General features: G+C 45.9%; 2 protein-coding genes across 2 annotated transcripts in view; one reads left to right on the plus strand and one right to left on the minus strand.

Annotated features, from left to right (window-relative positions):
• Positions 1–3,485, plus strand: part of OGFOD3 (2-oxoglutarate and iron dependent oxygenase domain containing 3) — a 38,590-nt gene extending 35,105 nt beyond the window's left edge. The window contains exon 9 of the mRNA XM_051634552.1: positions 1,680–3,485. Coding sequence (XP_051490512.1) covers positions 1,680–1,816 — 137 coding nt within the window. The 3' untranslated portion in view covers positions 1,817–3,485. The remainder of the gene's footprint in view (positions 1–1,679) is intronic.
• A 19,360-nt stretch (positions 3,486–22,845) lies between these two features.
• On the minus strand, positions 22,846–24,003 carry LOC127391614 (urotensin-2 receptor-like). Its single transcript, XM_051634550.1, has one exon. It carries the CDS (start codon positions 24,001–24,003, stop codon positions 22,903–22,905), a length of 1,101 nt encoding a protein of 366 aa, XP_051490510.1. The 3' UTR covers positions 22,846–22,902.
• Between the last annotated feature and the right edge of the window lie 1,263 nt (positions 24,004–25,266).

Raw genomic sequence — 25,266 nt, forward strand, 5'->3', positions numbered from 1 at the left:
GACAGCAAACAAAAAAAAACTTGAAAATCAGTTTAAGGCAAAGCTTTGGGTGAGTAGGTGAGGTACTGATAATGAAGTACTTGAATGATGTTGAAATGAGACTTAAAAAAAAACCACATGCCACAGGGACTTTGTATGAAATCCTTGAGTAGTGCTGTTCATTGCAAGGCTCACAGGAGTGCTTTGCATTCGTTTAGTCTTTCATCCAGAGAAGCAGGACACCAAAGTGTAAATGAGCTGTGCATACAAATGAAACTATTTTATATGTATCTGTAGCTTCTCCAATTACTGGTGTGCAGCCACAGGCAGAGATGAGTGTGATGTGACTTCTGCTTGGCAGTTATGAGACTGTGGCTGTGAAAGATAAAATGTGAACTGCAGCTAAATGTGCAAGGGACACAGGCTGCTCTAAAAGGCTTCAGAGATGAGTAGGTAAACTGAGCTTCATGGGAACAATCTAGTTTTGTTTAAATCTCCCATGTGTGCTGCTTAGGAATATGCAAGCAAAATAACTTCTGGATCTTTTGGGTCATTTGTTAGAAAACCAGCTTTGTCTGGTGTCCATTTTGCAGTGGAGATCATTGGAATAGTTGATCTTGTGCAAATTTTAAGTAGGTCTGTGTTTCATTTTGCCTGATTGTGAATGAGTCCCAGGCAGAGTTAGGTTATCAATATGGGTTCCCTGTGATAACAAACTTAAATCTAATTTGAACAGTGGAAAAAAGCCAGAATGGGAAACCCATGTGCTATTGGAATGAAAAGCTGTGCATGAGTGTCACCAGCCTTCTCAGGAGAACTGGAGAAGTCCTGCAGAGTTGTGTCAGTTCTGAATTACTCGTTAAACATCAAACTCTTGTGTTTTCAGAACACTTTAATAACATGGAAGAGCAGAGGGCTTCATTCTGCTTGTTCATCAAGTGTGGTGCTAACATACCTCTGCTGCTGTTATCAAAGTAACTGCATTTCATCTTGGTGCCACTTCAGGCCTGGAGAGCCCCAGGGCAGGGTGGTGGTCAATGCTGGGACAGGGTGAAGCACAGAAGCAAGCAGCTGCATCTAAAAAGCAATGTCTAAGGCAATGCATTGATGGGAGAGACTTTCTAAGGAAAACGAATTTGTATGTGCCTGATAGATAACTTTCTAACCTGGCTGAGCAGTGAGTGATCAGACTGTGCACGAAAAGCTAGAGCAAATACTTGGTACGAGGCTGATAAACTGCCACAGCTGCTTGTAAACCTGCTGAGCATCTTGTCACTGAAGGCTTTGTGTCACCTTTTAGTACTTCCTCCTTCTTTGGTCTAAAATTAGAGCCCAGACTAGAAGGGGAGCAGGGAGGAAATCAATACACTTTGACAGTCACTAGAGCTGCTTGCACTTTTGTTTTGAGGCAACTAAGAATTGGCTTCAGATGTTCTTGGCCTCCTCCTGCCTTTTATAAACAATGAGCTATGATGGAATGATGTCTCCAGCTCTGCAGCACAGAGGATCAACGTCCATTTTAAACAGTACATAAAGCTGTCAGAGTGCAGCATAAGCTCATAACAGTTTGTCTGTGTGGTGACCTGGGGGTTGTCAGGTAGCTAGGGAACAGCTGGACTGAGACAAGAGCAAAACTGAGTGGAGAGCTGATAGCTGAGTGGCAGACTCCATGGCACTGATGGAATACTTTGTCTTTGCAGGCCGGGTTTCCTTTTTCACCTCTGGGTCAGAGAACCTTCATCGGGTGGAGAAGGTGCACTGGGGCACCCGCTTTGCCATCACCATCTCCTTCACCTGCAACCCAGACCATGGCATTGGGGATCCAGTCTTGGTGTAATTCCTCCAATGATGGAACACGAGGTCAAACGGAATGAGAGAAGCCCTGCAAGAGGAGAGGAAAGAGAGAGAGAACAGCTCTTGGAACCTCACATTAATTAGGACTTCCCAGTTGTGTGAATATGTTGTAATACGTTTTGTTTTCACATGTCCTTTTCTATAAATGGTGCAAACAGTGCCTTAAAAGACCACCTTAAATTTACTGTCTTCTCAACATGTCCTAAAGAAATAGGCTACAAAGAAGAGTCCTGGAGCTGGCTCTTTATTTTTTTATTATTAAAATCCCCAGTTTAAAAAAGACAATCTTTTGCACCACAAGTCCCCGTGCTGCTGGTACCTGTTGTTTAATTATTTAGTCTCTTCAGTTATCAATGTGGTGCAGGAAGCTTGACCTAAGTTAACAGAACAAGATGAGTGTTACCCTTCTGAAAATACCTTCTGTTGAGAGGAATGTGTCCTCCTCACGATGGGCATTAGTGGGCAATACACCTGTGGTTTGTTTACTGGGACTTACTTGAACTTTTTAATTGAATTCCTACAGATATTTTTTGCTACAAAGTGGAATTAGTTAGTACAATGTCAGAAATAGTTATCTGGTCAGCCAGAAAACCTGCTGCTTTTGGATTACCAATGCTTTGGTGTGCTAGGGAATGTCATGGCATTGGATCCCTCTGATCAGAATGCAGCATTCCCAACTCACCTTATTTTGCTCTGAATCATAATGAAAATGATCAGTCTGCCTGTTGGAAGCCCAGTCTTGAGGTTATTAAGGTCTCTTCATGGAGATGGCTTGGCCATCTCACCCTGCTCATGAAGTAATTACTGAGCTGGGCAGGGGTGATCAGACTGGTGTGTGGGGTGGGAGGGAAACTGGTGTCCACCTGCCTTTTAAATTGATACAGTATGAGCTGGAGCTTGATCATTAATAAAACACTTCTAGGTCCAGTAAATACATGTTTTCAATGTAATCTGAAGACCATGTTGAAGAAAATGCTGTTTTTTATCTTGTCCAAACCAATGTTTTGTTACAGAAAGCTTCTCACTAGCTCTTTTGGACTTGTCTTTTCCAGGTTAGTATGAAGACTTTTTTCTATTAACTAGGACCATTAGTCTGGGATGTTCCTTGAATAGCAAATGGCAAGGACTTCAGAGAAGAGGGGATGATTGCATTGCAGCACAGATAAAGTAACAAACACATAATCTTGCCAAGTACTTTGCTTTCTGACTACAATTAAAGATTTTTGTGGGTCAGTGCATTGATAAGTACAAGGTAGGAAAATCTGTGTTTTTCTCAATCAAAATCAGAAGCAAACATGTTGATTTGTTTTATTAATAGTCTAATTTTTGTGAAACACTGAAAATCTGGAAATGTGCTTTAATTTTTTTTTTCATTATATTTTATGCATACAGCTTTCACTTCTGTTTTAATTTCCCCTTTTATGGAAATCAGTATTAGACTGAAGATCAGTACAAAGAGCAATGATGACAGGACACTGGGATTTGTTCTGTAGTGAGTGTTCTCATTTGGCACACAAGCAAGAACAGTCTTTTGTCATTTCATTTCTTTGTTCTCAAACCTAAAAAAGGCTTCCCTGTCCATGCTAGCAATGAAGAATGGTTAAAATGGCTGGATATTAGGCAATAAAAGTAATTTGGGTTCCATATATAAATACTTGTCTCAAAGCCTTTCTGTATTACACCCAAATAGTTAAATCCACATGAAGGGAGACCAAAGCTCAGCTTTACTGGCTTAAACAAGTGTAGGACCTTTTCCACAAAAATACTTGATAGCAGTGGAGTAAATATGAATGGACTGGAGTGGGTTTGATTTGGGATTCTCCAGGCTGATGTCTTATGTTCCAAAATTCTTAACTACACTAGGTCCTATGACTGTTCTGCAACACTTGTCATACAACTTTTTAAAAGTTTGTTAGTTATTTCTGTTCTGTCATAGAATCACAGAATGCCAGGTTGGAGGGGACCTCAAGGATCATCTGGTCCAACCTCTCTAGGTAATACTAGAGTTTATATGAGGTGTCTCAGCAGCCTGTCCAGCTGAGACCTGTCCAGTGTGGGGGAATCCACCACTTCCCTTGGGAGACTCTTCCAGTGCTCAGTTGTCCTCATGGTGAAAAATTTACCTCATGTCCAGCTGGAATCTCCCCAGGAGCTACTTGTGCCTTTGACCCCTTGTCTTCTCCATGTGATTCCTTGTAAACAGGGAGTCTCCATCTTCTTGGTAGCCTTTGTAGCCTGTTGTGCAGGCTTTAAGTTGTGCTAAATGACAGTGGCACTTTGAGAGCTGCTCTCTATAAACTACTGCTCAACAAGCTCAGGTTAGACCATGGGTGAGATCTTGGCTCATCTCCTTTCAGATTTTCCTCTCTTGAAGATCCTGTGTGTTGTAGGATCTCCTGAACACGGTGCATCCCATGCTGTGCACTGACTGTCATTCAGAAATAAAATCAAGTTGGTATTTGTCTTTTGGAGTTTTTAGGCTTCAGTAATGAGGTTGATATGATGACCAAACCTGTCAGGTATAATTTGTGGAAACACATGTGCTGTACCTGGTAAGAGATTCCATCTTTTGAAAGCAATATAATAGTTTAACATGCTCTGTTTTGGTACCACCCACCATCTTTCTGTTGGTAGCTTCAATATCTGGACTCCTAAAAGCAGGATCTAGATCTATGAGAAATGAAATAGCAAATGAGGAAGTGCAGTGTGATCTAAAAGATTCTGAAGGCAGCCTCCAGCAGGGAACAGTAATTGCAGGAAAGCTGATGTTCCTGGGGCAGAGTGGAATTTGCAGAATTCACTGATCATTAGCAACAAACCCAGCTTAATTTTAGTCCACTTAAATACCCTGAATAACTTTTTATTAAGGGTATCTCTTGCCAGTTCCTGATGGATAATTCTGAATTTGGAATATTTGAATTACTGTCTGTCCTGTTTCAGGTTCAGCCTGCCTGTTGCTATGGGAAATGCACGGCTCTGTTTCTTAGAACTCTGATTACCCTGAGGACAGGATTTGTTCTGTTAAAGGAGCATAAATCTGAGGCTGAGCTGCTGCAGACAACTGCTCTTAATTGAACACATGGTGATGGCAGGTTTTGGCTTGCTGTTGCCCAGTTGTGTGAGAACCTTTGTGAAGAGTCCTCATGGTTCAAACAAAGTCAGGAAAGGTCAGTACATGTTCAGTGTGAATTGGGGCCAAGACCTGGTGTTAAATTTACAGCCTTGTCTCTGCAAGCATCCTTGTTCCAAGTGTTTTGGAATGTTGACTTGTATTTTGAAAGAAAAATACTTGTAAGGAAAGGTGAAGTCTGCTTTTGTGAAGAGTGCCAGGGTGAAATAGAAAATATGGCAGGAGGGCAAATCAGTTTGAATCCTCAGCATGAGGCTTCCTGAGGGCTTCTGTGAACTTGTGCTACTTCTTAAAACTACCCTTCCATCCAAAGGTTTTGGGAAGTATCAGAGTCTTCTGTAGAATTAACAGGTATGTGATCAGATGAAGCTTTTAGTGTAGCACCCATTTTATCCCCTATGACACGATTCTACCAACCAGAATGAACTTCTTAGGAAGCTGAAATTTTACATTACTTTTCCTGAAACCTGTCAGTAGCTGTGCATGACAATCCAGTTATCCCTAACCTATCTGGGTAGGCATTTTTTGTCTTCCATATTAGTGTTGGTGGCTTCTCCTAAAGCTTTTCTGGATGGACTGTCTTAGGAAGAATAACTCTGGCCTGTTTCCAAACTGCAGATCTTTCTGGCATTCTGTCCATAATCTCTCCTCAAACCACTTTTACCTCTCCATTCAGTCCCAGCATAGTGCAGCTTTTACCTGCAGCATATATAGAATAGGGTACATAAGCTCAGTGCATTATTTATTCATAGTCTGGCTCACTGGAACTGAAAAGGAACCAGCTTTTTCCCTATGACCTTTTTAGCACTTGCAATGTGTTAATATTTAAGGAGAACTTCCAACAGCTCTGAACTGTTTGGTGCTTCAGTTTTGAGATTTTTCTTTCTTCAGCACTCATTTGTTTCAAAATATTATCTTCCTTTTCTTCCATTACAGGCATTGTACATACTTGAAACAACACCCTTTATTTCAGAGGTACTTATTTCCATCTTGCCTGTTGTCCTGTAGAGCTGAAATGATGATGAGGCAGGGATGTGCTGCCTGCTGCTGAGTGCTCTTATCTTTCAATGATAACCTGTGGACAGTAAGTGCTGAATTTTGAAACAGATACTAGATAGGCTTATTTGTTCTTTCTGTTGCTGTTCTTTGTCAGTGACTGTTTTGCAGAAAGGAACTGCTGGTGGAGCTGCTCCTTTCTGAACTCTCCCTGTCTTTAACAAGGTGCTACACATGCAGATCAGAGTGTGGGATCACAAGAAGTGCCTTCCTTGGCTGGTTCTTATTGTGAGATCAATAAAGCAGCCTGGAAGTACTATCTCCTTTATTTTTTTTTAACCTTTAGATGCATCCAAACAAAGCAAACCATCTCAAAATATCTAGGTTTACTGCTGGATAATCCTGAGGCTGCCCAGGGAGTCTGGGCTGGTTGGATTTATAAGCTGCCAGGTCAGAGATATTGTTAATAATGCACTTCACTGAGACCTTCACCTGAGACTTCAAGCTGAAGACTCAGTGGTGTAGAAGTACAGAAGGAGCATGTGCCTGAAACCACAGCACCTCTTTTTGAAGGAAATCTTTTCTTTCTAGAGAAAAGCTGAGATTTACAGAGCATTCATGTTACTTGTTTCTGGCAATAGGCCTCCAGTGTTCCAAAATGGAAACCCTTCCTGTTCTTTTGTTAACAACAACAACAAAAAAGGCAGCTAGGTTACTGAGGCATGATTTTTCTGGACAGACACCTTCAGAATTCATCTTCCTCTTGTTCCTCAGTTTATATAATTAGGCTACTTCTGTAGATGCCAGGACACTTTGCTGCTGACTCCACAGCAAAAAATCTAGATGTTTTCTTTAGAGACTGCTTTTCATCGCCAGGGTAAGATCTTTGGGTGGATTCACACCTTGGAGAAGACCTCCTCAGCATATTAACTTGCCAGCCAGACATAAAATCTGGGGGGAATAAACAATGGCAGGTCCTAATGGAGCAATCCTGCCTGTGTTGGCTCTGGATGGTAGTTTCTTCCATTCCTTCTAGCAGGCAAATGTTTTTATTTCTGATTTATGTTACCAGAGAGGAGACATGTTCTGGGAGTTCTCTCTGTATATTAAGGCTTTAAATGTGATTCACTGAATAACCCTGCAAAAAGAAGGCCACATTTGTACCAGGTGATTCAAAACTTTAAAAGGCTGCCAGGAAACCAGAAACTCTAATCCCCTTTAGTCCTTGCACTAAAAAGAATTGAGAAAAGTGGTCTTGCACTTGGATTACTTTTACTTCACTGTGACAGTTCAGTGGGCCATAAATGTGGTTTTTCTCATTTGTTCATTTAAAAGGGAGATAGATATTAATTGGGAAGGCATTCCTTTCCACAGGGAGGAATATGCTCAAAATAAATGGTTGTTTAATAGGAAGAAGAAGAAGTACAACAAAAGCAAAGTCAGAGGGGTAAGTGAAATTTTAAGTGGCATCAGGCAGAGCAGCCAGGGGAGATTGTTCCACACTGAAATGTCCATATCCATGTTGAACTGACTTTCCCTCCTCCAAACTTTGTTTCATTAGAACATCAGACAAACAACTGCTTTTCAGGCAGAAAAGCTCTTGCTGTTAAACCCTTCATAAAACTTCAATAGTATCTCTTCCCCAATACCATTTCTTTAAGCTATGTAGCCTGTCCCTATTCTGTTTGAATTAATAATGAATGCATCCATCTATTTAAAAAATAATTCAGCCTTCTTCAGCATGTCTCTTGTGTATCAACTGGGTCTTCTTTAGGTGATGATGTCCTCCACAGCATCTATTGTTCTTTTTCTGGCACTAGGCAGAATTTAGACTTGTAAGAAACAATCTTAGAAGAAAGACTGAACTCATAAATACACAGAAGGATGCAGAAATTTTCCCCTTGGGGAAAAAAAAAAAAAGGACAGTTTTACTCACTTTGGAATCCTTTAGTTAAGGTCTAGGGGATATGCACCTGCTCCTCCTCAACTGGAAGCTGAGACCTCTTGACTTGGTTTTCTAAATGTTTTAGCACCTCCAGATAGCTTTTGAGTCAGTGAATTCCAGCATGGTGCAAAAATTACCCCTTTCAATACAATTTAAGAACATTTCAACTCTGTAGCTAAGGCTGTGAGCCAGGCTTTGGAGAAGGCCACTGAAACTTTTCCTAATAATTCTCCTTAAATTACATACTTCGGCCATAAACATGAACAGATGGGCAGTAATCACAAGCCTTTCTGTAGCTGTACAAGGAGGTAACTTTTGAAATGTTCAGGTCTAAATTAATTCTTCTGTTCTCTGGTCAGACCAGCTTTGTGACTTACTCATGAGCAAGGCAGAGATGAAGGTGTTTGACAGCAGCTCTGCTGTCACCTGGGGCCCCTGGAGTGGGAGGTGTAGTACTGCTGGAATTGTCTGTACACTTACAGGGCTTATATATTAAAGCTACAAAGGTGGCAAGGGGCCCAAAGAACAGTAATATCCTCTTATTAGCTCTTTTGACAGAATTGTGAACAGTTTTGAGCTTTAAAGCTTTGTTTTTAACAAATGAAATTAAGTGAATGAGTTAGTGGATCAATTCAACTCACAGGAAATGTCATTGTCTGCCTCTCCCTGCCCATCAGCTGAACAGGATTATTGAACCTTAGTTTTCTTTCCCTCTGGTAGGGGATGGATGTGCAGCAGGAAAGAAGGCTCATCTTGGTTATTAACCTGCCTCCTAAGGCTGCAGTCACTACTTGCTCTAGACATCCTATGTGTTGGTGAGGGCTTGTTTGTGGTAGGGAGAACATAGGGGTGGGAATGGGATTTGGATATTGAAATGCTTGTTGAATGCACTGAGTAGTACAGCTGCACCAAACTGTACCACTTAGGAAACAAGCATTTTCCAGTTGTGTTGAAGGCCCTGAAAGGTGAGGACAGCACGTGTACATCTGAGCCAGCTCTGGAGCAGGGCAGTGGTTCAGGTCTCTCTCTGAATTAGCTGCCTTTAAATTGGGAAATACTATATGTTGGGAAGAATGCAGGTGTGGAAAGAATGCTTGACTTAATGAGCTTATCTAATCTCAGTCTCCTTCAAAAGTACTAGCCATAAATATCAAATCAGTTCTTTTTTGAGATAATAGCCAAGAATGCTTCCTAACCAGATGAGGATTTACTGTTCCTAAACAGCTAAAAAGCTCAAACTAATCTGAAATACAACAACTCCATAAAAACTGAGCATTTTGCAGCATTGCTGTGGTGCAGCTAAAAGCCAACCTCTGTATTTGGGCAGAGGCTTCAACCAGCCCTCAGCAGGAATTTTTACAAGTGGCTCAGAGGAAGATGCCTAGTCCTCTGTATGTCTGCAAAAGAAGTTTAAGACGGTTCCTGTGGTACCTGAGTTGTCTGCACAGGCTTCTTCTAGTCTGAGTCCTCCTTCTGCACTGCTCCTGTTTGTGTCTGAGAGCAGGGGGAGGTTTCTGCTGGGGTAGGTGCCACCAGGGCACCTCCTGTACCCCCTTGTAACTCCCAGCAGCACATGTCAGCTCAGCTGCACGTTTCTCCTTTCAGGAGACAGCTCCTCTAAACAGCCAAGAGGGTGTTTATCCTCAGGGCCAGGACTCCATCAATTTGTCCAGTTTATGTTGGGAAGAGGCAATAAAACTGATGCTCACAAGAATTCTGGCTGCAGACACTCCTGCATAGGAAGCCAAGAAAACCCTGGTGTCCCTTGGTCCCTCGGGAGGTGGGTGGTGGAGACCACCCCAGGAGGAGGTTCAGGGTCTGGTGGGGGCTGGGTGGCCTGCTCTGGCTCTCAAGGCTGAAATGCAGTCAGCAGGTGGGATCTGCAGACTCTGATGAGGTGGTGGCAGCAGCAGCAAACTGCCACTGTTCTATGGGAGCAAGGGGTGATGGATTAAAACTGGAGAGGGGAGATTTAGGTGAGACATTAGGAAGAAATTCTTTGCTATGAGGGTGGTGAGAAACTGGAACAGGTTGCCCAGGGAAGCTGTGGCTGCCCCATCCCTGGCAGTGTTGAAGGGCAGGTTGGATGGGGCTTGGAGCAACCTGGGCTGGTGGGAGGTGTCCCTGCCCGTGGCAGGGGGGTTGGATCTAGATGATCTTTAAGGTCCCTTCCAACCCAAACCATCTATGATTCTATCAAATTAAGCAAAGTCATTTGTCTGGTTTAAGGCAGCTACTTTTTTGATGTGCTGTTGAACTGTTTTCCTAAAGTACATGTCTCTGCCTTATTAATTTAGAAGAAATGACTAATTGAAGAGCAAACACTAATTTTAGGCTGCATGTTACCTTGATTCTTTTTCCTTGGGGGCAGGGAGAGAATATCCCATAACTCTTCTTGACTTGAAGTCACAGGATCTCTGGAAGAGCTGCTTTATGCTTTGCCTCTTGTGAAAAGAATGAAAAGGAATATTTAAGATCAGTTAGATCCCATCAGGAGCTTCATCTCCTCAGCAGCCCAGACTCAGATGGATGAGCTCCATTCATTGGAAGCAGTTGGGCAAAATATTCAATAATGGACCTAGTGGAGTAGTCAGCCAATTATCATTCCAGATCACTTGTTCTGCCTGTTTGAGAGTTACAACTTTTGACAGGTTCGGATTTTGTTTCATTCAATAATTTTGTAACCACAGGTAACTGCAGAAGGGAAGTGGCTTGTGCTGCTCCAGGGAGGCTGTTAAGTCAGGTTTTGAAGCTGACCTGCTTTGATAGCTCTTCTGCTCTGCAGAATTTACCTTCCAGAGTTTGCTCTGAAAAACCTGTTGAAAAATGATTTTCCTTTTTTTGTAATATTTAAACTAAAAGCAACAGGCAACAAGTTCACGGATGCCTTTGTGAAAGATTGGTATGTTTCCAGACATAGGAGATCTGACTTTTTGTGATGTCTTCTCCCTGACAGAAAAAATTGTCCTTTGTTCTGAAGCACATGGTGAAGGATGAGGCTTAGCTCAGACTCTTCCTCCTCTTAATTTTCTGTGTACTTCAGGCAGGATCAGAGGAGCCACTCGCTTGTGGAGGCTCCAAACTTTTTTTCTCTTTGGAAGTGCAAAGGGGATCAGATCTGTCTGTTGTCAGCCAGAGTTTCAAGGCTTTACTTTTTGGTATTTCTGTCTCCTTTCTGAACATCTGTGGTTGCCTTCCACCCTGGGAGGTGGGCACCTTTGTCACTCACAGCCCAGTCCCGTATCTGCGGTGGCAGTTCCACCTGACTGACCCTGTGCATGAAGAATGGCATGTGTTTAATTAATCTAGAACAGAGGATAACAAAATGATTATTATTATTTTGCCTAAAGCAAAATATTTAAAATCTCTTCACTAATTGTTTAAAATTAACTTGTACTTGTGACTCAGATGCTACTTCCCATTTGAGTCCTTCCCTCAAAACTCTCCCAGAAAGTCCTCAAGAGTTACAAGCCTCCCTGAGTGCTCAGACACTTGCCATTCTTGGTGCCCCAGTGAAGACAGGACAGTAAGCTAGAAATGCCTTTTTGCCTTCAGCACTGTCTTGCTGACTCCCCAGAGGAAGTTAGTCCAGGCTCCAAAAAGCATCCTCTGGGTGGAAAACTTGCTTCCTAAGCCTGAAAATATCAGAAACCTGAAGCAGAAGAAATATGTGCCCAGCAACTGGGTGACATCAGCAGCAAGTGAAAAATTACAGGGGCTTGAAAGCTTTTTACCTGCTTGCTCTGGGCTCTGTTCAGTGCTCATACTTCTGCTGTTCTGTCTGTAATGTCCTTTTTTTTTTTCTATCAGATGAGAATTTTGTTCCAAAAGTGCCTGTGTGCTTACAGGTGAGTTGTTTCTAATTAAACACCTTGCTGGAGACTGACAGCAGCTTCAGAGAGAAGCCAAATGTGGGGAGGTTGGAGCTAGTAGGGAATAAGGACCAAAGCCCTGACAGGGTAAAGAGCAAGTGTCATCTTGGTGCCTGAAGTCACAGCCTGGAGAGAATGTTCCTGCTTCCACAATAATGTGGGTAAGGAAAGGTTTTCAAATCCAGGGAAGGTGAGCACTGTTTTGGAAAGCTAAATTTAGCTGTGATTAAATGAGCTCTTAATTAACCAGATATTCCCCCTGCTTGCATTTCCAAATTATTCAATAACTGAACAATTATAATGAGCTCAGCAAGTAATTACTATACATTCCAGGCACTGCCCTTGCCAGCTGCAGCCTTTGGAACCACCAGCTGTTGATGTGCTGGGAAATGAAGTCCATGAAGTATGAGTCAAATAATTGAAAACTGAACAGGAAAAAAAACCCCTCAAGGTTTCAGAGACAGTGTCAGGAAAACTGCTTCCCCATGCTGAGTCCTTAAGTGTGTAGTCCCTTCCAGAAGATCCATAATAACAATTATTAACAATTACTAGTGTGGATCGAAGCTGCAGGACTGTGTCTTCATGGGTGCTCTGGCAAATGATATATAAAGGTTCCTGGTGGTTATTCTGCCTCACAGGCTTTACAGACCCTCCTTCTAGAGAGAAAAGCCACTGCCTTACCAACCAGAAAGGAAAAAACAAGGTGTGAAGCCCAAATCCTCTGAGAACACAACTCCTAAAGGTATTTTTAGTTGCATTGGGGTAAAAAAAGTTGTATTGTGAATTCAGCCATTTACTGGTCTGAGTGATATTTTAAGTAAGACCAAGCTCAAGTGCATTGAAGCTTTTCACTTGTGATTTTTAACACAGGCTTGAAGATGATGTTCCACAAATACTTCTCTTCACAGCTCATCAGTTGTACTGGTTGAGCTGCCTGGGGGTGGGCAGTGAGTATTACTGGGACAAGAAATAGTTGATTTTGGTTTGATTGGAAAAAAAACCCACAACAAAACAACCCGATAAAGTAAAACAGCTTAAGCCTTTAAAATCACAAGACTCCAAAACCAGATGTACCACCCTAATTGAGGGGATAGAAGAGGTTGAAGCTGGAGCAACAGTAAAGGAAAAGCTTGTGAAATTTCCTCCTAGCTACACAGACAACACTAATGTAGTTGAAGGATTTGCTTGTAGCCACCACACGTGCAGAAACATGTCAGCTTTCTGACTAGGCTGTGGAAATCAAGAGAGACTTCTGCCTTGAAACAAGAGATTTGAAATTCAAGAGGTATGAAACTTCCCCAAAGCCTTGAAACTCTCACTGGGATATTGCAGAGTCTGGTTTTAGCTATGGAGGAAATGGAGGGTGGGAGCAGAGTCCCTTGGGAGAGGCTGCAACTTGTTGCTGAGAAGGAAACTTGGCACAAAGAAAGGACAGAACAGGTGGAGACAGAAGTAAAAAAAAATTACAAGATCAAAGCAAGGTTGTCAGAGACAGCAACATCCTAAGAACAAGCCACATTTCTACTGAACAAATAACCTGAACAGTCACGTTTGATCCATGATCTTCCTGGTAGAGCTCTCTTCAATGTGGGCAGGAGATTCCTTCTCTGGTGAGTGATGGGAATGCACAGGGAGGGTTAAGACAGGCCCTGGGATGGAGTCTGTACTTCCACACAGACCCTCCACAGACCAGGTCTCAAATACAGGCCTCGGAGCTCTCCCAGATAAACATTCCCTGAAGAATGTGACAGCAGACAAAAATGCTTGTTAAGGTGCTGCTTTCACGCTTTTTTTGAGATCTGAGCTAACGTGCTGGTGCCAGTGAGCTTCTCTCCTTCTTTCTATGCCCTGACACTGTCAGAGTGACAGGGTTGTTCCCCTCCTGCTGTCCCTGGAGCTCCTCACCCTGCACTGTCAGGGCTGGGGTTGGAATTGGGAGGCTCCAGTCCCAGGTTTGCTTGTGAGCACAGGAAGTGAGGAGAGGACAGGAGAGCTCACAAGGAAGTCAGGCTGGGACACGTGCCTGTCAGCTTCAGTGTCAGGTCTGCCCCTCCTCTGCAGGGAGGTGAGATTTTGGGGAGCCCTGAGCCTGGCAGTGCCTGGGCCCCTGCTCTGCCCTGCACCCCCTTGGGGTGCTCAACTCTTCCCTGTCCCTTTCCAGTGCAGGTGTAAAGGCTTTTATCACTGGATGCAGTGTGAAGCTGATGGAGTGTTGCCTTTCTAACCTTCCTCTCACGGAGAGCACAGAGAAATTGCTTTATGCTAAGATGAGCAAGTGATTCAGTGTGACACTCTGACTGTTCCACCTTGGCAGGTAGTGTTGCCCAAGCCCTTCTCCCCACGCCTGAGGCCTCTTGTCCTGCTTCCATGGGACCCCCCTGGGGCTGTGAACACAAGGACCAGAGTGGGGGAAGAGTTTCCTGAGGCTGCTAAGTTACAGGTTTAAAGTTTTTCTTGTATTTTATTGGACTAAACCAAGCTTTTTTATTATTGTTATTATTAATTTTGTCTGAATAGCAGAGACACTGACTACCCAGGGTACGTAACACCTGGTAGAGAAAACATTCACTTCTATGGATGAAGGAAAAAGCCCAAGTGATGCTCCAGCTCTGTCCCCATCCCACCACTGTGGTCCCCCCATTAAAACCAGATCTACTGGGAGCTTTTCCCCCCACACTGGGTTCTGTAGGCTGTGGAGCTTCACTTTCTCATCCTGCTTAAGAGAAGCTGCTGCAAAGCTAGATGTGGTGCTTTGAAATCTGAGAGATGTTTGTCATAATAAACTTGCCTTTGTATTCAAACAAATGAAAACAGTTACTTGGTTGCTATTTCCTCTGCTTCTGTTGTTGGGTTTCTTGTGCCTGAGGCAGGCGGGGGTTCCTCCACAGATGTAATAATTCTAAAAAGATGCCAACAACGAAATGACAGGGAAGCTCTGGTGTGTTTAGCAATCATTGATGTGCACTGGGATAATTTTCTTCTGTTCAGCCTCCTCTGCACCAGATCCTGCTGCTCGAGTGGGCTGTGGCAGGGGAGGATGCTCTGCCTGCACCTCCACTGATCCCAGTGCTCCCAGCCCTCGATGTGAGGAAGAAGGTAAAGAAGAATCAGCAGGTAGAGAAGAAACAATTTGTTTCCCTGCCTTATCTCCTGCTATTGTTTCTCACCCAAGCAGGCTGGGAGGGTACTGATGCCCTGAAATGATGATGCTTTTATTGGGACACTCATTTGTGTTCCCAGCCAAGCACAGCTTGTGGGCTACATCATCATCTTCCTCAACTGGCTGTTCTTCATCAAAGGTAGGGAAGTTCTGGCACACAAATGTTTTCCCTGCTCAACTGTCAGTGTCCAACCAGAACCCTAAGTTCTCCCTGTGAGGAGCACTTTTCCTCTCTGTAGGTAGCATGTCACATCCAAGGACCTCAAAACATTTCATGCCCAGCAGGGATGTCTTAAACCACTTGTGCAGATGGTGGAAATGGTGTTGCTGTTTTCTAGGCTGTTAATGACCAGCAGCACAAAAATAAGTGACTTCCCTGAGGTCATAGTGCAAGTCAGTGGTGGTTTTGTACCAAAACACTTTGACCTTCCCCCACTTCAGATAATCTTTCTTTTTAGCTCTGAGGGCAAGTGCTGCCAACTGCCCCACTACAGCAGGATCCCCTGGAGCACATCACCCAGGGCTGCATCCAGGGGGGTCTTGAATATCTCCAGAGAAGGGGAGTCCACACCCTCCCTGGGCAGCCTGTCTCAGGGCTCTGTCACCCTCACCATAAAGAAGTTTTTCCTTATATTTCAATGGAACTTCCCCATGTTCCAGTTTGTGCCCATTGCCTCTTATCCTGTCACTGGGAACTACTGAAAAGAGTCTGACTCCATCCTCCCTGCACCCACCCTGAGATACTGAGAGGCATTAATAAGGTCTCCCCTCAGCCTTCTCTTCTCCAGGCTAGAGTCCCAGCTCTCTCAGCCTTTCCCCAGTCATCTTTGTCACCCTCCCATGGACTCTCTCCAGCAGTTCCCTAGCTCTCTTGAACTGGGGAGCCCAGAACTGGTCCCAGTTCTCCAGATGTGGCCTCACCAGGGCAGAGTAGAGGGGGAAGAATGTCCTCCCTCAGCCTACTGGCCACACTCTTCCTTATGCACCCCAGGACTCCACTGACCCTCTTGGCAGCAAGGACATGTTACTGGCTCATGGATCATTTATTATCTACCAGGACTCCCAGATCCCTCTCCTGGGAACTGCTTTCCAGCAGGTAAATATATACACTTGGGTGGGATCAGGTAAGTGCTGCTGCCATGGGGCAGGTGGGTGCTGCAGGCTTGCCAGGTCCTCCTGCTGCTGCTCCTTAGTCTGAATGCTGCCCAGGGGCAGGAGGCTGCTTTCAAAATGTGGTGGCTAGAGGGAACCAGGGCTCCACCTGGTTTTATTTTAATGCCATTCCTGTCAGATGTTGCTTTCTACAGTGTTAAATGAAAGAAGAGAAAAATCTGTGACAAAGCAAAAGCAGTAACTCAATTAAATCAGTGGAGTTACTGGGATTTTGAGTAGTGTAATGCTGGGAGCTGCCTGCCAGCCCATGCTTCCCAAGGGGAGGATGCTGCAGGAGCTCAGCGTGGGAGCTGGGACTACCCACAGCCATGCATGGCTTCTCTGGTGGGACCTGCATGTCCCTGAAGGCTTAGCTGTCCTCCCTCTCTGTGTATCTCCAAGAGTGCTGTGGTCTCCCCACTTCTAGCATTACCACGTTGCAGTTAATTTACCTTCTCCCTCCTTCCAGAATTTTGAAAGATAAATTCAAGGTATCCTGAGAAGCAATTGTTATGTTGTGCCTTGCCCTGGGAGGCTTCTTGCCAGAGGCAGCTTTGTGAGTCTCAAATGCCAAGCTGATATTTAAAAAATATAAAAGGCATAGAAGTGCTGTGAATTTGATGGATGGTCCCTGCTGAGGTTTGCAGGAGTGTGGGTATCAAGTGGTAACTGTCTCTAAAAGGCTGTTAGTGGACACACCACATTTACAGTCAGGAATCTCCCTTGCTTTGTTTGGATGAAATCATGGCTGGTTTTAGTGAAGAATTCAGGAGCTGAATTCAAGATCCTAATGGGAACAGGCACAGAAAGGCTCATGACACCTCAGAGAGACACAAACTGGGCAGATTTGAGTTCTCCAGCATTAGAACCACTTTGGTTTTAGAACTGTACACTCTGCCAAGCAGAGCTAACACTGCTGGATGGTTTGGTTTTGCACACACTTGTTTACTGCTTTCCCTCCAGGTATCTTGCTGGAGGGGTTTGTGGGGGATCTTCTGCAATACTGAAGTTCAGCCTTCTGTGATAAATGCAATTAATGCTTCTTAACTCTTCACCTTGTTTTATAAACACTTCTAATGTTTTCAAATAGGCTTCATTTTAAATAAAGTTTAAATTATAAATTGAGAGAACCAGAAAAGTTGAGCCCAAATGCCAGAAGAATTCTTCAAGATTAGTTTCTCCCTTTCTTCTTTTAACTGTCCCTTTCTTGGGTGGGCAAAAAAAGGGAAACTATTGCAGCCATTTTCCTTTGGTGTATCCCATTGGGAATATCTTCTTTGGGGACAGGAAGGTTCCAGTGGGGCCCACAGAGCACAAGGCTCAGTTGTGACTGAGCTAGGACAAAGTTAGTCTCCCCCAGAGGTGATATATGCAAAACCAATCCAAACCCTCTGGATGCTTTGCTACCAACTGACACCTCCTTCTTCCCTGCTGTGTTTTAGATACATTCCCAAACAAGGGCAAAAAAGCTGGGATAATTATAATAATAACAACTTTAAAAGGTACTTATATCCTATGAAGCTGCTGCTCCAGTTTTGAAGCCAAAGCAATATATTTCTTTATAAGGCACAGCAATTAATTCTATGTCTCTCCAGCTCCCCAGAAATAAAACCTTGAAATTAACAGTAACCACCAATATTAAAAGGCAAAAAAAAAAATCCCCAGCTGAGCTAAACTGTAGTTTGTCACCAGCTCTGGGTGTTTCTGTGGCTGCTGGCAGTGAGGATGCTGTGCAAAATGACAGGAATAAAGTTACTCAGGCTTCAGCATGGAATGTGGGACAGTTAGCACTGGGAAGCAGGATTTCTCTTCCCAACAGACTTTCCCCCTTCAGCTGTTGCAGTAACGTTAGACTGTAAAGCTATTAAATGCTATTATATCATTAGGTTGTGCCCTCATTTTGTGCAACCACTATGGTTTAAAGCCTAAAATATGAAGCAAGTTTTCTTCCAGAGCCCTTGGGATGGACAATGGCTGCTGCCACCAGAGGGACTCAGGAATGCAATGGTAAGAGGGACTGTCCCAAACTGTGCGAACTTCCCAGCATAGACCTTGGACCTTCTGGGGCTGCTTTGAGGATTCCTCAGGTGCTGTGTTATCTGCTCCTGTGGCTTGAGGGCTGGGATATGAGGTTTATGCACCTTCTCCTCTGATCATGCTGATGAGGGAGCAGCTCTTGATCTTGGTCATCCCACCCATTCTCCTCGGTTCGTGCCTGTGGGCAGCATCTTGTGCCGCCAGGGTATAAAGTGCTCCTGACATCCCTTCTATTTCCCTGGCTTCCCTGGGATTCAATCACACACTAAGCACCAAAAATGACTGCTAAAATAGGAATTAAAATGTTAATGGCTTCTTCATGCTCATGATTAAATTGTAAAGTGGGGCTTTTCAACACTCATTGCAAATCTGATTTTAAAAAGTGAGAAGAAGGAAGGTAAAACGGGTGTGATTGAAGGTCAAGTCTGCAAAAATTCAGTGAGGTTCAGATGGATCCTCCTGAGTCTGGGGAAAACAGCCATTCTCTCTTGTCCCACAAAGGACTGGCATTTTCTCTTTTCAAGTGAAACCAGAAAATTGCTACTGTTGCAGTAGCTGCTACCTTAGATTAAAGGCAGGAAAGAGCACTCGGGATGTAACTGCATTTGTTTCACGTTCGGGATTGGTTTGGGGATTTTTGGGTCATAAATACCTAAGCCCTAAAGGGTACTGGAAAAGATTTTCTAGTGGTGAAACTAGTTTTTCTTGTAAAGCATGGATGGAGTTTTGCAGTGACAACCTCTGCCCCAACAACAAAATTGTTGTTGCCTTTCCTAAAATTTCCATCTCCCATTTTGCTGAAGAACCAAAGAACTGTGTTACTGAACGTGCTGCAAAACTTCCTTGATAACACAAAGACACATTTAACCCCACAGGATTCCAATGATTTTGGTATGATAAATGATCCCAGGGTACCCATTCCTTGCCTTCTTGGAATGTAGAACACTCAAAGGAAAATTGTTTTCAGGGTGCTGAGCCATCTCATACAAACCATAGTATTACCTAAAAAGATTGGACAAGATGATTCTTGAGGTCCCTTCCAACCTGGCATTCCATGATTCAAGGAACTCCCCACATTTTGCTTAGTTCAGCCTGACTTGACTTTCCTGTTGCTCTTTAGCCCGGGCTTGAGATGTTTCAACTTCACCAAGATACACAGAGTTTGCCAAGTCCCATCATCTGCATTCTGGTCATGGGTCTATCTCAATTTTCACTGAGAAATGATGTGACTGGGGAGAAAAGGTGTGAGTTTAACCTCATGGGTTTGGGAGCCCTGACTCATCCCTTTAAGCGTCAAGGGCAGGTAACACCTTTCCCTCTCCCTCGTGTAGAAAAGAGCCCGAGCTGCTTCACAGCAGTTTAGGATGGGCTGCACACAGGGAAGTGTCCTATGAATGCTGAGATCCTTCCAAACCCAGATCAAGACCCTCCCAAAAATACTCTGGGTCAACCAGAGGCAAAGCTTCCCCCTATGGGTAACTTAAAGGTTGGATCAACCCTGGACAGGACTGTGCTGTAGACAGGCAGCAGCAATCCCCTTCCAAAGTGAACTAATAGATTAATTTGTTTTGTTGCTGAAGGAGGATCCAGGAAGACTGTCTCCTCATTTCCAAAGCATGAGTGCACTGAGAAGAGTCAAGACTCACCCAATCACAGACCTGAAGAACTCAGTTAAACCATCTGCTCTGCAGGGTATTTATGAAGTGAGTCAAACTTACTGACTTCTGGCAGTTTAACTGGTCCAGTGGGACTATAAGAGGGATGTTGTTTACGTAATTCATCTCTTAAATGGAGCTCTGATCCCCGGGAGCATGAGAGGCTCCCGAGGAGCCGTGTTTGTGAAGGTCTGTGCTGCTGAAGAGCCATCACTCACACAGCACAGCAGCATCTTCTGGTTGCTGGCCAGTGGTCTGTGCCAGAGGCTCTCCTCTGCCCTGATGACATGCTCTGTGGTTGTCATCAAATTGACTGGTTCCCTCATTAGAGTGACCTGGGGTTTATCAGAGCCTGCTGGGAGGGAAGAACCGTGCTGGGTTGGGACCAGGCTGAAGCATGTAGTGGTGGAACAACCTGAGGAGTGACAGCCAATATTTTGCCTTTCATCTGGTGCTCCTTCATCAACCCTTTGATGTTTAATGCCCTGACAAGGTGGCACAGAAAGCCCTTCCCTTGCATGATGCTGAGCAGAGCAGCAGAATCCCTTCTGGGCACTGGTGGGACATCTCAAAGCAAACCCTGAACCAACCCTTGTGCTTGCTTATCCCCACAGCAGGTCACAAGCACAGATCTCATCTGCTCTGCATTTTCATCCCTTTTTTCTAGACTCCTTCTCAACTTCCCTTTTTTAGGAATAACTATTTTTAAGCTGTTTGGCTTTAGATGTTTTAATGTGGTTTTATTCAAGCAGAAAGTGTATTCCCCAATACTCTTTTTTTGCTCTCTCTGCAGCTCTTGCAGCCCCTGCTCCTCCTCCCACAGACCTGCTAACTCACACTCACTGTGTCTTGCAACTATTTCAAACATGGCAATCATCCATCCTGCTGCAGCCCTGTGACACTGTGGTGGGAAGTCTCCTTCCAAGGGCCTTCTCCTCAGGCCAAGCAATGGAAATCACAACACATCAGTGTGGTGTCAGGTCAGGACCCAAATCAGGGTGGGTTTTTTTTTTTAATTTCTGTAGCCATAAGGAAATAAATCTTTCTTTTTCTCAGAGGTGGGCATGTGCAACCCCTGGAAGGGATGCAGCCATGCTGGGCTTTGCCAGGATGTCTGTCTGGCTACAGTGTCCCAGTCCCTGGGAGCAGAAGGGCACAGCACACCTTGCAGGTGACACAGGTGCTCCAGCCTTCCCACTCCACCTTCTGGGCTAAGCCTTGTCTTTGGTGTTCTCACATGGGGGGAACTTCCAGCCTCGGAAATGGGAAGCAAAGGAACAATGACTTCAGAATGAATAATTTTTTAAAATTAATTATTTCCTGAAAAGTTGTTCCTAAAAGCAGTGGCAGCCTGCTCTCCCTGCCAGTTCCCAACAAGAACTGTGCGTGTTTCATAAGGAAATGGGGACCATTAGGTCTATTTATACCCCTCAGTGTGGTAGCCTGCACGACACTGGAACGTGACCAAGTGGTCACAGTGTTTTAAAGACAGTCTCATGGTTTAAAGCAATTCTAAGGTGAGTTACGTATTCCCCCCTCCCTGAAAAGCACCTCAACAACTGCATTTCTCAGAAGAATTCCTGGCTCCTGGCACAGGATCATGCTTCCCTGGTCTTCACCCAACGTGTGCCCTGAAAGGGTTTGTTTTCCTGCTGTTTGGTGAGTGCAGAACACCCAGCATGTTGGTGTGCTCTCTGCTCCCAACCTTGGCTGCTGTGTCAGCCCTTTGTGTCTCTGCTGTAGCACTAACGAACCCTGAAGCTTGGTGTGGGACACGGGAGGATCACCCCAGGACACAGGAACCCACCAACACTCCTCCCAAGCAGATGGGGTTGGAGGCTGCCATAAGGAATTACTCTTCCTTAAGCAACTGCCTGTTGTTTCAGAAGTCCCTGGGCATCACAGGCTGCTGGAAGTAGTTCATGGAACTTGTACCACGTTTTACTTATCCCTGGAGTCTGTCCCAGAGCAGTAAAGAGGACTATTGAACCCAACTTCATCCCCACATACAGGAGCTCTTCTGAGAGCAGCTGGGAATGGCAGCCTCTCCCCTGGGAAACACCTCCTCCCGTACTGGGTGAAGAGACCATGCAAGGGGACACCTGATGATGGTCCACTTTTTAATCAGCATTTATTTTATAAACTGAGGCTTTACAATTATTTAGACGCTCACAAGCACCTCTGGAATCTGTGGTGGAGGTTTCTATGAGACAGTAAGTGGGGAGAAAATGATCAGAATACACTGAGGCAAAATGCTTTTGATGAAATGGCACCAATTCATTTGTCCCTTGATGATCAGTCTCATGATAAAGGATTCAGTTATTTTTCTTAGAGCCTCAGGACATTGAGTGATAAGATTGTAAGACATTTTTCTTTCTCCCAGATAAATTTTCAGGTTTTTGAGCCCTGTTGACTGTTGAGAAAGGAACCAACTTTAAAAGAAAAAGCAGTGGCAAATTCAAATCACCTTAGGTATCGACCTTAATAAATTACAAGCTTTATTCCTGTGGTTTCTGACAGCTTACCTTGTGGTTTTTGAAGGCTTGGAGTTTGAAGTGCAGCTGCTATGAATTTCAAAATAGAAACTTTAAGCTTGCTGAAACTGTAATGCACTATAATGTAACAGGAAGTAGGAAAAGGGGCTTGAAAGTCTCTCTATGCACATTAGGAACAGACCCTGGTAATTTGTAGGGCAAACCTGAGGTTTGCAGCTAAATAAAGCAATAGCAGGATGATTTCAGACTCTTGCAGATCTGACCCAGCTGTAGCCTGAGGACAACACTGAGAAACCACACAGGAGACATGGTGCAGAGCTGGGCAAAACTCAGCAAATCATGAAAGGCATTTGTGGCATAACTGCACAAAGTATCCACCTCACCTTCTGCGCCCAAAACCCAGAAGGATTTGTCCCAGCTGGCTCCTGACAGGACCCCCCAACAGCCCTAAGCCAGACTGAAATCCCAGCATATCTCACAGTACTTGGCTTCACACAACTTCTTGCCCCTAGCTACAGTGACCACCAGAAATGAGTTTTCAAGACCCTGCAGGGCCAAGGGGTCCCAAAGCCCTACCTTGGCCAGACGCTCTGCTGGTCCTGGTGTCTCCAGAGCACCTTCTCTTCCTCACTTGTCCTTCAGCGTGGACATGCCCAGGGCCTCTGAGCTGTAGTCAAACTGGTTGCTGGAGGACATGGACCGTCCCCAGGAGCACTGCAGGTTGGAGCCCCTCTTGCGGAAGGAGGACGTGAACCTGTAGAAGTTGCGGTGCCTGTTGCGCAGGTATTCCCGGTAGTTTTTGGTGAGCAGGGTGTAGAGGAAGGGGTTGATGCAGCTGTTGCTGTAGGTCAGGCAGGTCACCAGGTAGTTAATGCACTTCTGGGTTTGGGTGGTAATCTGCAGGGGGCTGCTGTAGAGTCGCACCAGCTGCCAGATCCAGAACGGCAGGAAGCAGGCCCAGAAGACCAGCACGATGCTGAAAATCATGATGAGGACCTTCTGCCGGGGGGATCTCTTGCTCTTCTCCTTGTGGGGGGGGTTCCTCTGGGACTCCAGGTAGGTCCTGGCCAGGCGTGTGTAGAGGAAGCCAATGATGATCCCCGGGGCCATGATGCTGGTGCTGAAGAGCACTGTCAGGTAGGTCCGGTAGGCGTCCAGGCTCCAGGTGGGCGCACATATCCTCTTCACCTTGCCCTCTGCCTTGTCCCCCTCGGTCAGGGTGACCATCAGCATCATGGGCAGAGTCAGGAGCAACGAGACCGACCAGACGGCCCCCGCTGTCACCTTCCGGTAGCCACGCGACCGCTTCAGGGTGTCGAGGGGCCGGGTGACAGCCAGGTAGCGCTCGGTGCACATCAGGGTGAGGGTGAAGATGCTGGCGTGCATGGTGAGCAGGTCCAGGCTGAGCAGGATGCGGCACCCCAGGTCCCCGAAGTACCAGTCCTGGGCCAGGTAGGTGCAGACGATGAAGGGGATGGTGGAGAGGTAGAGCAGGTCGGCCAGGGCCAGGCTGACGATGGAGCTGTACATGGGGGCCGCGCAGCGCGCCGAGTGGCACATCACCACCAGCGTGTAGACGTTCCCCGCCACCCCGGCCACGTACATCATCGACAGCACCGTCCCGAAGGCCGAGGGGATGAGCAGGGGGCCGCTCCCGGGGGTCCCGCCGCCGGCCGCCCCCGACGAGCCGTTACCCGCCCCCGCCGCCGCCGTCCCGTTCGGCTCCATGGGCGGCGGCGGCGGCCCCGCAACCGGCCCCGCAACCGGCCCCGCCGCTCCCGGCCCCGCCGGCGGCCGCTCCGCCCCCCGCGGGAGGCAGGGCCGGGCCGGGGCTGCCCCTGGGGGGACGAGCTGCTGCCGCCCCCCGCCCCGCCGGGGCTGCCCGGAGAGCGGAGCCCCCCGTCTGGGCTGCGGGAGCGGCGGGGCGGGGGCAGGTGCCGCGTCCCGGTGCGGGGTTTGGTAGGGGGGTGGGGGGGGGGGTGGGAGCGGCTCCGTGCGGGGCCCCGCGGAGGGTCCGGAGCGGCAGCGGGGGCTGCGGGAGCGGGGAACGCTGCGTGTCCCCCCCGCCAAAGCAGAGCCAGCCCAGCCCGCCGGGCAGCGCCGGCCCCGGGAGCTGCCGCCAAAGTTTGCGGCCGCTCGGCTGCGATTTGGCTTTTCCCTCTGGCGCCAGAAGCCGCCGCGGAGCCGCCAGCCCCGGGTCCCGCCGCGGCCGTGGCCGGGGAGAGCCGGGACAGCCCGGGGGGCCGCCGGTAAAGCTGCCGGTGCTGCCCGGAGCCGGAGGCAGGTTTGGGTGGAGGTGGATACAAACCCGGGGCTGAAATAGCTTTTTTTTTTTCTTCTTCTTTTTGCCTTTTTTTTTTTTTTCCTTTTTCTTCCATTATTATTATTTTTATTCCCGTGGAAACAGCGTTTCTTTCCAGCCTGACACGGAGCAGCACAGCAGTGTCAGAGCAAGATGTAAACGCGAGCTTCGGGGACAGCTGATTCACCTGAGGAGAGGGAAGCGCAGGGCGTGAGGGATGAGGCGTAGAGAGGGAACTTTTCCAAACTGTGAGATAGGAAAGCTGGGGACAGCTGCCAAATCGATGAGAACCTTACATTTCGATCTTCTTTAGTGAAAGCAGAGATAAGGGCAATCCGCAGGCAAAGGACAGCTTTCCAGGGGTGCAAGAGTGCTGTATTTCTTCAGCTCCCATTGATTTCCAATAGGAGCTAACTGGCTTTTATGCCTTCAAACATTTCTGCTAGCACCCAGACTGCTAAAAATGTGTCTGTTTGCTTGTTTTAATCCCTCTGCCAAGTGCTTTTGTCCCAACTGTCATCCAGTTCTCTCTGGCATATACAAAGTGATGAAACTCTTGTTGACTCATAGGAGCAGGATTCAACCCTAGAAAAATACTGTATTGAAAACTTGCTTGTAATTTGCTGCAAAGTTAAAACACACACACGTGTAACTCTGCTTTCCTACCCTGTATTGCTTATGAATGTACG

Source organism: Apus apus, chromosome 17, assembly GCF_020740795.1.
Source record: "Apus apus isolate bApuApu2 chromosome 17, bApuApu2.pri.cur, whole genome shotgun sequence".
NCBI classification, from domain to species: Eukaryota; Metazoa; Chordata; class Aves; order Apodiformes; family Apodidae; genus Apus; species Apus apus.